A 12,022-nucleotide genomic window follows, 5' to 3' on the forward strand; every position below is an offset into this window, starting at 1 on the left:
AGTGTGCCTCGCACCACCATTGAGAACCTCGAGTGGGGTCCTTTGGCGGAAGAGACCCTCACTAAGTATGGGCGCAGTTTTTCTTCTCTACACCTTTAGAGGGCGGATCCCAACGCTCTACAGTATTGCACATCAGCATCATCATAGACAACTCGAAACCAAAAGTACTGGCGCCTGCAGGAGAATGCCTCTGAGGGAAGCGGGATTCTAGATGCAGAATAACCCTTCGCCACAGTGCAGGCCGCTGCGCATACCTCTCTCACCGACCCTGCACGTTCAAATTACATCGAGGAAGCAATACTCGATGAGGTGGTGTGCAGCAATACGCTGAAGCCGGTGCCCGCCTGTCACGAACTTGCGCTGACCTGTGACAACTGGGTCAGCCTCTTCTGATACGCCTCCAAGAACAGACGCGCGAGCTTCTCCACGGGCTCCACCGTGCCCGTGCCGCGCAGCGCTGAGCACTTGAAAAAGGTAAGCTGATTTGCGCGTGCAAATACCTCTGCTTGGTTGTCCGTGACCTCTGCTTTCTCAGCGAGATCCATCTTGTTTGCCACGAGGAAGCCGATAATGTCCTTCTTCACAGCCCTCGCCTTGGTCACCCACTTCCGACACGACTCGAACGTTCCCTTGTTTGAGACGTCGTACACGAGAATAAAGGCAGACACGCTCTCTAGATAATGAGCAGTCATGCGATCATACAGCCGCTGCCCCGCCACATCCAGGAGCGACACCTCGACCGTGTTGTCCTCGTCCATCACGAACTCCTTTACAACAAAGTCGCACCCCATTGTCAGGAGGTAGTTTTTGGGAAAGACGGCACCGTTGCTGTGCACCATCTGCACGAATGCCGTTTTGCCGGAGGTTGGCTCACCGACCACAGCGACGCGGAGGCGCAAGAAAACCATGTGAGCTAATCTGCAGAGAGGCGGGGAAAAGAAGTGTGCGGCGAGTTGAGGAGTGTCTATGAAGATCCACACATAGGCGGGCAAACCCGTACACGCAATGCAGTAAAGGGTGGATTTGAGTGAAGACCACAAGGGCCCTGGCAAGTTGAAGCGTCCGGGAAAGAGAGACGCAGGAAAGAGCTACAAAGCGAGGCGAGGAGACAAAACACGAGCAAAGAGTCTGCGCTGTTTTCTTCGCTCTTCCAAGGTTTTTAGTGTGCGCCACAATACTCCGTTACGCCTCTTCCCAACACACCGATCAGCAGGCAGATGATGAGAGCACCAGCGATTCACAACGAGAAAGTCAGCGATGAGTAAGGGGAGAAAGTGGCGAGGAAAGGGTCACACAAGCGCTAAAAGTGCGCACAGAGCAGTGTATGTGTGTTGTCGCGTATACTTTACTACTGCTGATGCCGTTTCCTACCTTCAAGAAGAGCCGCTGCGAAGTGCGCACTTGCGCACACGACGATCTTCTGCTTACGGGGGGAGATCGAGAAGGATGGGTAAAGAGAAGGAAGGACAGACGGGCATAATGCACTCGCCCTTCCTCCCCCTTTTGTGTGTTAGAGGCCCAGCACATGGATGGACAACAGAAAAGGGCAAATAAACGAGAGTCGAGCCTGACTTCCACCCATCGCAAAACCTCGCCTAGTGCTGCATTGAGAGTCGCGTGTGCACCTTCTGCATCCTACCACACAAACACGCATAGGTCCCCTCAAAGACACTCACCATGATGCTTTGGAGAGATCACAACAGTGGGAGAGTCAACGAGACACTCTGCAACACTCCAGCAGAATGCCGGTGAAGTTCAAGAGAGACTTTTCTTCGCAAGACATCATTCCACCACGGAAAAGCCAGCAAACAGATACATACGCAACTACAGCTCACCTTTGCCACCCCCTACACCACCGCTAAATTCTCCTTGTCTAGGGTGAGCTCTGTGCTGCTGAATCGGAGCATGTGTCTGACGGACTCTCCTCGACTTTTTTCGTCCCTTCTTTGGATACGTGTTGAGCAATTGGTGCCACACACGGGTCTGGGTGCACTGCAGGCCATGATCAAAGTGGGGTGCGTCCAGAGTCCTGCTCTAGAGCGGAAGCTGTAGCGCCCGTCGTGTAGGTAACAGGGGTAAGTCTAGATGTGCACAGGGTGAGCTCAGGAAGGAAGTTGGCCAACCCCAAATCAGAGCTCTCGGAAACCCCGTACTCTGCCTGTGCGCCATGCTTCTCCCTCTGTCGCTTCAAGCCACAGCATCCCGTGATGTGGCGTGGAAACTCTCCACACCAAAGTCTGACGGGTTCGATGGTGTCACTCAGGGTGCCCTTGTCATGCACTCAGCACGTATGTCTCATCAACCCGCCTGACCGGATGTGGATCTGCGCGGTTCGCTTCCATGTACTTTTAGGGCTGATGGGTGTGGATCGCTTCACGCCTTTTTCGTGAGTCACTCATGCTCTGCCGGCTTCTGGATACCATGCACAGGTGCGATACACCGTGCCAGCTGTGCTTGACAGCGTGTGCGCGCAGTGCTTCGCTTTTTGCATCCTGTGACCCGTGTCAGGACGATGCTGTTGCCTGGGAAGGAGGGCCCCTTGTCTGCCTCTTCCGTTTCCGTCCATGCCAGAGACGACGTGTCTGGGTGGTACGCCGGCATGTACCGTGGCTGGTGGGACACTGTCATGCGCCTGTGTCAGCAGGGGCATTCCGCCTTCACCTGAACCCGCACGCCTCTGACAGCAGCGGGTGTAATAAGCAGAAGGGTGCCGTGGAATAGGCATGTGCATGCGCACAAAGAGCTCGCAGCTTGTGGTTCTGAGGGAGTGCAAGGAGGCTACGCTATACATCTAGCTGGGGAACCCCCGCGCAGCGCGAGAGAGAGGTGCGTACTCCGATCACTGCGTGCAAGACTATAGCGTGAAATGCAGTGCGCTTTGAGTCTCGAACGATGCACGAGTCTCGCGTGGCATATTTGGGCACCACACCGAGTCGACGCCCTCGTCACACGCACGGGCGGCGGGGGGCATCACCAGAAAGGGCTAAAGGACAAAAAAGAGAGTCTGTAAACTGGACAGACTCAGCGGTACGGACGTGCATCTACGCACGAGACCCGAACAGGCTGAGGAGAGCAGTCAAGCCCTGCACCTCCTTGGGGCCGTCGCGGGTGGGTTGGCTGGCGCGAAGAGCCGCACGCTCAAGTTCAGTGACCTGGGAAAGCCCTGTGGGTAGGCGCCACACATGCACAACACCGCGCGCATCGCTGGTGGCCAGCCATTCAGCGGCGGAGGAGTTGAAGGCCACCTTCAGCACTCCTCCTTCAGACGGCACCGCCGCCGTGTACACTGGCCCGAGTTGGTCCCTCTGGAGGTCGTACACGCGCAAAAATGAGCTGCGTGACACCACTGCCACTACTGAGGGCCGGAACGGGCTGAACTGACCGTCGTAGAGGTAGCCCTTCGTCTCCGCAGACGGCTCGAGGGTGAGGAGAGGAGAGCGCTCGAGATCCGAGTACAGACGCGCGCTGCAGTCCGAGGACGTGGTCAAGAAGAGGTGTCGAAGGAAGGGGGATGCACTGAGCGACTGCAGCGGGCCGCAGTGACTCTCCAGCCAGTCCAGCTCAAGAGGGACAGTTGTACATGATTCTTGGGAGTTCGTCCCGATTGGCAATGGCCATGTGCGACCGCAGCCTACCTCACCGTTCTCCAGACCTACGAGAAGGACTCCGTCCAATGCAGGGGAGTAAATACCGCGCTCACTATGCACACCGCCATAGGTGAGTGCTGTGATGCCGACAGTGAGGTGGCGGCGGCTCCGCACGCTGTACGCGGCGACCGGCCTTGACAGCTTGTTCATCGGACTCCAGAGGATAATGAGCCCACTCTGACTCGCAGAGCACAAAACATACCGATGGTCTCGCCGGGGCTCCTGTGGGTTCTTCACCCACTGCAGTACCGTAACCGGCTCGGTGTGAGCGACCTCCGACGCCAAAGAGGAGTACTGTTGTGGAACGCTCTCGGTCACGCTTGGGAACACCACAACCTCACCACTGTAGGTACCGACGGCCAGCATGCACGGCTCTGTGGGGTGAAAGGCAATGGATGTGGCGCTTGTCCTCATCTCCAGTGTGTAATGTGGACTATTCTCCCGCAGGTCTGGCCGAGCCAGGTTCCACACGCACACGTAGCCTTTCTTGTGGCACCAGCCCGACGTCTCCATGAGACCGTAGGCAGCAGCCACGATGTTACCATGAGCATTCCATGCCACCCCCAACGCCTCCAAGTTGTGCTCTTTGGCTGCAGGTGACGTGAGGGTATATAGAACGGAGAGTTTGGTGTTCTTGCGCGACCAGGAGGGGGAGTAGTCGTCGAAGACGCTACTCGTGGCATTTCGGTGCAGAATTGCCAGTAACTTGTCCATGGACTGCTCCAGGAACGTGGAGAGTTCCGCTTCATTGTGGGGGACCCCGCTGTACACGTACTGCAACCCTTCTAGTGTCGCCTGAGATGACCGCTGCTCCGTGCCAACGCCCTTGTCTAGTTGATCCGACACCTGGAAGCAGCTGACGTCCGTCTGGACTTCGTGGATTTTGACCTTCAGCTTAGACATCTGCGTCTCAGCGTCCTCAAGTGTAGTCTCCCTCTTCCTTCGAGGAGGAATAGTCACCTCGCCGGTGATCTGGTTCTTGAACTCGCAGGCATCTGCCATGTTTCTCCGCAAGGAATTCAGCGTCAGAGCAGCCGAGTACACCCTTTCGATAGTGTGAAGCTGATGTGTCGTATCTCCCGGCCCACCACAGCGCGGAAGGAGAAAGTACAACACAAAAGCGAAGCAAGAGAGAACAGTTGACGCGTTGAGGCGCAGAGGCGAGAGAGAACAAAATCGAGCGCACAGGGAAAGTGTCAGAGACTATGCACGAGTGCCTCAGGCGGCAAGCACAGCTAAAGCTGGTGCAGCGCCGTTCCATCTTCGTATGCATCCGAAGTCGCCTGCCGCCTCTACAAATCATTCTTCAGTATAGCACAAGGGGGTGCTACTGGCACGGTGAACGAAAATCGACTGCTTCCTAAAGTGACGTGTCTGCAGGCACAAAAATGCACTGGAGTGTGTGCAAGCCGCGACGAGTATGTGAGACAACCCCGCGCGATCCGTCCTTGCCGGGGCGGCGAGTGCGGCAGCGTGGTGATGAGGCAGCGTAGCGACAGTAGTAATACCTGACCAATCGCATTCGCAGCTAGGCCACGTCATCGCTACTGTCACCTTCTGTTCGTTAGTTGAGTGGCTGTGAGTTAAAGGCACAAGACTGAGAACAAGAGAACTACGAGAATGCAAGAAAAACAAATAACAAAGAAGAAGAGAGGAGAAAACGCCGGAGTTGCACACCTACGGCAATCGCAACTGCAACACACGCACATACGCCATGATGCACACGGGAAATCGAGAAGGACAGCGGCTGAAACACAACAAAAGGTGAGCAAACCGATCAGACGAGGAAACGGGTACAAGAGAGAGAGAGAGAGAGAAGGAAACACAACTCAACACAGACACAAGACGAAAGCGCCACTCACTGGAACCTCCACCGACTAGACACGGAGCGAATTGAATGAGCACCAGTTACCCCTTTCGCGACTCGCACGCATGTTCCTGTGCACTGCTTGCTAAATAATGGGGCAGGTGTCCACCCTACTCTGACGACAAATACACAAAGACGCGTACACAGACACAAGCACCCCCCCCCCCCACTGCTACCCACCGCACCACACGGCACGTTGAACAGGGAGTTGGAGTGATGGAGAGAGCCCTCCACTACACCAAAGCACCACACAACTTACTGCGTGAGAAACGCCCATCGGAAAGAGAAAAAAGAAGCGCAACGCCTGAGGAATTCAAAGGCAATCTCGTCATTAGCGCCTTGCACGGCACAACACGCAAACACCGGCAGACGCGCACATGCGCATTCATCAACGGCACATCGCCTCATTTCGCCCTCCGCAGCCCGTGCATACCAACCCCGCATGCCTAAGACAGATAAGCCATACGCCCTAACCGTACACAGAATGCTGCCGCAGGAATTTCTAGATGCCACTGCTGCTAGTGCGACCATTCTCGTCAGGAGCATCCATAGCTACCAAGCAGCACTCGATGTCGGTCACCGCCTTCAGCACCAGCGCGTAGTCTTCGGGGTTCTTGACCATGGCGTCTATCCCCACGCAGGCGTCGAGTTTCGCACGGGCGAGAGTGCTGAGTGCCCGCACCGCGTGAATCACTTCAGGGTGGTCTCCCATGACTGCGATCACCTCCTTCATGTACGCACCGGGCGGCAGTCCCTTTGGTGAGAATGCCTTGCGCAGCACCGTGATCAAGGCGTCATTGACTGGGGCCTGGTTCATGGCCTCTCGTCGGCTGTTCAGTATCTCCTCTGCGGTCTGGAATGGATTAAGAACTACCTGATGCGTCTTAGCGATGTCGATGGCCGACGTCGTGGAGGGAAAGGAGCGCTCCAGCTCGTAAGTGCTCACACTCATACGCTGCGCCATGAGGTCGAGTTTTCGACCGTCCGTCACCTCTTCACGGCTGCCAATGCTCACGGTGTTCTCAAAGTAGCTAATGTGCATAGAGTGGTCAAAGCCGTCGGGGGGGACGGGGGTACCCTTCGCGAAGTACGGCTGTACCTCGCTTACTGTCACCATGCAGTGATTCGGCTGGCGGTGCACAGCAGCAACGCGTTTGCGCTTCGAGTCAGGCTCCGGCAGGGCCGGCAAGGTATCTGTCAAGTCGTCTGTCAGTCGCACCAGCGAGGTGTCAGAGAAGAGCGACTCTACGTAGGCCTTGGCGTAGCTTTTGAACTCGTCCAGAGTGGTGATAGTAGGCATCTTGTAGATGCGGCGAATAGGCTTGTCGCTCGGCAGTCCGTGCAACTTCTCTCCTACCATGCCGTCATTTGCTTCCTCTTGCAGCTCCTTACGCGACTTGGGAGGTGAGTCACGCTCCATGCGAGCCCATACGAGGAAGTAGCGACTGTTGTGCCGTCTTGATTTGGGCTCTGCGATGGCAGTGCACCAGGTGGACATAGCCATATGCACCACCGACGACCCTTTGAAGTCGCTGACCGCCTCCAGGTACTTGTTCACAATGCCTATTGTCTGCAGCGAGTACTCGTAGTACTGACCCTTGTCCTGATACTCGGCCGCCTCCTTCAGTGCCTTCACCTGGCCCTCCATGGAGAAGCACGCGTCGTCGGGGCATACGTACAGCTCCGACACAACTCCGTACACCGTGTCTGCCGGAAATAACATATCCACCTCGGGCAGGATGCGCACGTAGTCGTGCCAGAAGACATGAGAGAAAACTTCAAACGGCATGCGGGCCCCCTTCGAGTCTTTCCCCTTCACAAAGTAGAAAACCTCCGTGACACGGAAGCACAGGGCCGCAATGAACACCAGCACCATGCCCGCCTCCAGATAGTCGCCGTTTGCTCTGTGTGCGTCGTGCAGTCGGTAGAGCCACTTCAGGGCCTCCTTCAGCGCGTTCTGCCGCAGAAAGTTGCGGAACACCTCAAAGTACGCCGTCGCCTTCGCCTCTTTGAACTTCATCGAGTCGTCCATCTGCAGACGCAACACATCGTCGAAGAGGCTGAGCACCGTCGCTGACATTGCGGCAAACTCGTCAGAGAAACGTGGTGGCTGCTGGTCTGGCACGTTCGACCTCTCCAGCAAGTAGCGCGAGATGGGAAGATTTCGCCGCACGCTCATAGCCAGGTCCTCGACCTTTTGTTTGTACTTCATCTGTGCATCACCGCCAGGTGCGTTCGAGTCGTCCTCGTAGCGAGAGGCGAAGTCGGGCGACGGCGCCGTGTAGTCCGCCTCCTCCACCTTGGCCCTCTCGATCAATTCATCGAACTGGAACTCGATGAAGCGCCCAGCGAGACGCAGATCTCTCACGCGCGATTCCGCTACGGAGACGAGCGCGTTCGCAGTCAGCGAACGGATCTTGGACAGCGAGTTCTTCCATGAGAAGAAGACCTGACTCATCAGCAGGAACGTACAGCTCGCAGAGGTGCGAACGTACTGGCAGCAACTGCTCATGAGACGGAAGGTGAGGAGCACCATGCCGTTCCCCATCCTCGCCTTGCGGCTGATAATCTCCGGGAACAGCTTGCACACCACCTCGTGCAGCACAGCGGAGCTCATTTGAAGGGAAATGGTGGAGTTGCCCAAGTTGAGCACCGACTCCAGCATCACGAAGAAGGGGAAGACGGCGGTGTGAGGACTGCATTCACGCACCGTGCACAGCACCTTCGGAATGTCATTCAGAAAGACACTGCACAGTTGAGTGCCGATAGCGGTCACAAAGGTAGCGATGCGAGCTTCCCACACCCGCTTTTTCTCTGTCTCACTTGTCGTGTCATTTGCACCGCCTGTGCCGGGGGTGGCGGTGTACCGGAAGGTAGACTGCGACTCGGCCACGATCTGCATCATCCCGGCAATGATCTTTCCATCCACCTCTTCCTGCAGCCATTGCCGAATCGTGCGGCGGGGCGTATAGTAGAGAATCCACAGGCACGTCATCGATAGTTGCCGCTTGTCCCGCTGAAACACCTCAATCGGAATCTTGTCGTTGGGCTGCGTGATTGCCTTCCAGTGCGGGCCAAGGTTGCGTACCAGCACAAACAGCTGTGTCGCGATGCAGGTGAGGTTTTCGCTCGGCGTGCCTGAGTCGTTGGCGAGGCGGCGCAGAAATGAATACAGCACGTCGGTAGCGATCGACCGTGTGACACGGTTCGGGTTGATCAGAAGAGTGGTGAACGAGTGAACGACGATGTGTGTGAGGAAGACGGGGTGCGCCGCACCGGTGGAGGGCAGCAGCAGGTAAATCGTGTCCGGGCCTTCCAGGACGTACTTGAGGAAGTTGGTAAGGCTCTCAAAGTTGCCCTCCTCCTCGAAGTAAGCAGTGATGCGTTTGTAGATCATCAACACGCGACCACGGTCGGCGTAGTGCATCAGACTGCGCACAAAGATAGCGACGTAGTGCACAAGTTGACTCTCGTCAAAGGTGGACAACTGCGACAGTGCCAGAATGCAGAGCTCTGCCACGGTGGTGTAGAAAGATGAATGGAAGAGCTCCTGGCGGGGCACCGCCGGGTTCTCGACTGCCCAGAGACACATGGACCGCAAGATTATGTCGAAGAGAAACCACGACAGATTGCTCATCTCACGCAGAATGCTGCGAGCCGGTGCCTTCCTGCCACGGTTAGGACTGGTAGAGTTAGCAGAGGAGGAAGGCATTGGAACAGCGTTGCTGTCTTCATTCCATGCGTTCGCCCCGCCGCCGTTAGGCTGCTGCGCTAACACTCGAAGTAGGTTCAACCACACCTCGACCATACCACTGTAGAGGCGGCGTTTGTACCTACACTCAGCGCCCTCATAGAGGGTGTCATTGGACAGGAAGTGGTACAGAAGACTACCAACGCTTGTCTTGACGAATACTTGTGGTGTCAACCCTTCGGCGTTGTGACGTCGACGTATTGTGTGAGCGGATGTGTCGTAGTGCTGCGCCTTGGACGTAATGCTGAGAAGGACGTCAAGCATGTGCATGCGGTTAGCTAGCGACACCGTTGCCGAGCCAGAACCGATGAGGGAGAAGGCGTATGCGCTGAGAAAGGGGTAAAAGGCCAGAATCTCTGCCAACGGAAGCTGTGCAATGAGGCTGATCACGCTGCGGTGCAAGTCCGGCTCCATCCCAGGCAGATTCTGCAGCTCTCCGCACTGGTCAAGTACCTTGTCGTTCTTCTTCATCTCTGCAATAGAAGGAGGGCACTGTCGGAAGACAGATGCAATAATGCGGTTGGAGGCGTGTACCGTCGTCTTGGTCTGACTCGAAGCCCTGACGAGGCCTTCGCCATTGTTGAGAAGAAAACTCGCGGGAGCCTCTGCAAAGCTCTTCAGGTACCCACCTGCGGCCGCAATGGCGGCCTGATCGTACGCCACAAACTTAATGTCGATGCTGTCGTGCACCTGTACCACGCCGTTCATCATCAATGGCACAGCGGCGTAGCCGATCTTAATTGTACGTGGCTGCCCAAGCGTTGGTAGCTTTTTTCTCGGGCACACGGCATAGAGGGTGATGAAGATGTGATGGTGGTCGGAGAGGTTTAGCGGCAATTGTATCTTGAACTCGTCGTTCAGTACCATGTCATTCGAGTTGTGCACCGAGGACGACCACGCCGTGGTCTCCATTGACAGGTTCGACAGCCCACGTCCGTAGATGCACCTGATCGCACCCTCCTCCGAGAGCCCATCGTCCTTGGCTTTCACACAAATCTGAAAGGCGTAGGTGTGATGCGAAGCGGGGATGTTGCGGAGAGAGCCCGTGTACATCACCTTCAGCTTCGATACGCAGAAGTAGTACACGTTGTTGTACGTCGTGAAGTAACCGGCGTTGAGGATTGGGATGCAGCACGGCGAGTAGCGGTAGATGACCGGACGAGCACCCGGCACATCAGGGTCGAGCAGGCTCACCTTCGATTCGTTCTCCTCTGGCGTCGGCTCTGAGTGATCGGATGGAAAAGCCACTTCGTGGTTGCTCAAATCTGAGACAGAGAAGACCACGTCCACTGGCAGCGCCTTCTGGGTGCCGCGCCAGCGCTCGTCCTTCATCACCTTGAACATATCCGCATCAGAGAAGGCCTTGCAGTAGAGACGATCGACGGAGAGTTTCGTAGACAGGTGGTTTGCCTCGTCCTGCAGCGGAACCGAGTTCCAGCCCAGCTCCTCCAGCACATCAGACACCTGGGTCAGTAGCAACGTCGCTTGCTTCATAGGAGCAACGTGGATCTGCTTATAGCGGTCCGCACGGCTGTACAAATCGACGTAGGTGTCGAAGTCCTCGCAGCAGGGTCGGTACACACGTATCACGAGATGCAGTGTGCCCTTGAACTCGTTTGGCACAAAGGCCACGACCTGGTTCTTCTTTGCAAGCTCGCTGCGCTGCTTCTGAGGATAGAAGACGTCCAGCTCGGAGTCAAAGTAGAACGTTTCAGACACTTTTACCTTCTGCCGCTCCGTCCAGCTGTACAGGGCTGCCGCAATGACAAGCGGATCGGTCCCCGCTCCGTGCAGCTCCATTACTCGGTTGCTGATCTTCGTCACACCAATACAATATACAAAGCCCCCGGTGAAAGTGCGCATTGCTGGAATCGGCTTGCGGGTGTCAATATCGCTCACCCACAAATTTGCCGCCGTCGACTTGGTTGCCGCATCATCGTCCACCTTGCTGTTCTGATACGCCCTCTCCAACACCTGAATCGGGTCGCCGTAGGAAATCTGTGAAACAGCCTTCCGTACCATGGCACTATCACCCTTCATTAGCTCTGCCCTCGTCAGAAGACGCTCCGTGAGGGCGTTATGCGGGTAATCATCGTCATCCACCGTGAGGCTGCGATCACTCAGCACCTCGGACTCGAAATAACACTTGAGGGTGCTAAGGGAGCGCTCACCTGCCCCACACGGCCGCTCGCGATCGGCGTTCGACTTCTGATGCGGACGCTGAAGAGCGATGATCGTCTGCTTGGCAGAGAAGAAGCCCAGCTGCACTTTTGCGTGCGCCGGCACCTCCCCCGTAATCTCTCTGGGAGGAAACAAGCACTTTCCCGACTCGCGAATAGTCTCGTATCGATGCACATCAATTCGGCTACGCCTGACCGCATCCTCTATGAGCCCGTGCGTTTTCAGCTCCGCGGACAGGGTCGCCTCAAAGCTCTCAATCGAAGCCTCATTCGTTATGCCCTTCACCGACGTTTCTTCCGTCCTCGAGAGGATACCGTTGTCATTGCGGTTGGCCTCTAGAGTAGAGAGCGAGTAGCGGCTAATGGTCTCGGAGGCAGAGTCTTTAGAATCGCTTCTTCCCTCGCTCTGCACCTCACACTCACCTGACGATGACCTTCCACTTCTGTAAGAGTATAAACACAACCCTTGCTGCGGCGCATTCTGCTCCTCCGCCTCACGACGGGCCTGCTCCTCCGCTCTCAGACTAGCCTCTTCCTCCGCTCTCAGACGGGCCTCTTCCTCCGCTCTCAGACGGGC

At 56.4% G+C, this 12,022-nt stretch overlaps 3 protein-coding genes across 3 annotated transcripts in view, besides 1 other annotated feature; all 3 read right to left on the minus strand.

The window, feature by feature from the left end:
• Positions 1 to 347: 347 nt before the first annotated feature.
• On the minus strand, positions 348 to 908 carry LPMP_290090 (ras-like small GTPase, putative; the record flags this gene model as incomplete). Its single annotated transcript, XM_010702600.1, has 1 exon — positions 348 to 908. One exon carries the CDS (start codon positions 906 to 908, stop codon positions 348 to 350), a length of 561 nt encoding a protein of 186 aa, XP_010700902.1.
• An 897-nt stretch (positions 909 to 1,805) lies between these two features.
• Positions 1,806 to 2,966: a repeat region.
• Positions 2,967 to 3,041: 75 nt separating this feature from the next.
• LPMP_290100 (hypothetical protein) lies at positions 3,042 to 4,649 on the minus strand (the record flags this gene model as incomplete). The annotated part of the gene is made up of 1 exon (XM_010702601.1): positions 3,042 to 4,649. One exon carries the CDS (start codon positions 4,647 to 4,649, stop codon positions 3,042 to 3,044), a length of 1,608 nt encoding a protein of 535 aa, XP_010700903.1.
• A 1,367-nt stretch (positions 4,650 to 6,016) lies between these two features.
• LPMP_290110 (hypothetical protein) overlaps positions 6,017 to 12,022 on the minus strand; it is a gene marked incomplete at both ends in the record, with an annotated part of 8,652 nt that continues 2,646 nt past the window's right edge. Inside the window, one exon of the mRNA XM_010702602.1 lies at positions 6,017 to 12,022. Coding sequence (XP_010700904.1) covers positions 6,017 to 12,022 — 6,006 coding nt within the window.

Source organism: Leishmania panamensis (genome assembly GCF_000755165.1).
Source record: "Leishmania panamensis strain MHOM/PA/94/PSC-1 chromosome 29 sequence".
Taxonomy (NCBI): domain Eukaryota; phylum Euglenozoa; class Kinetoplastea; order Trypanosomatida; family Trypanosomatidae; genus Leishmania; species Leishmania panamensis.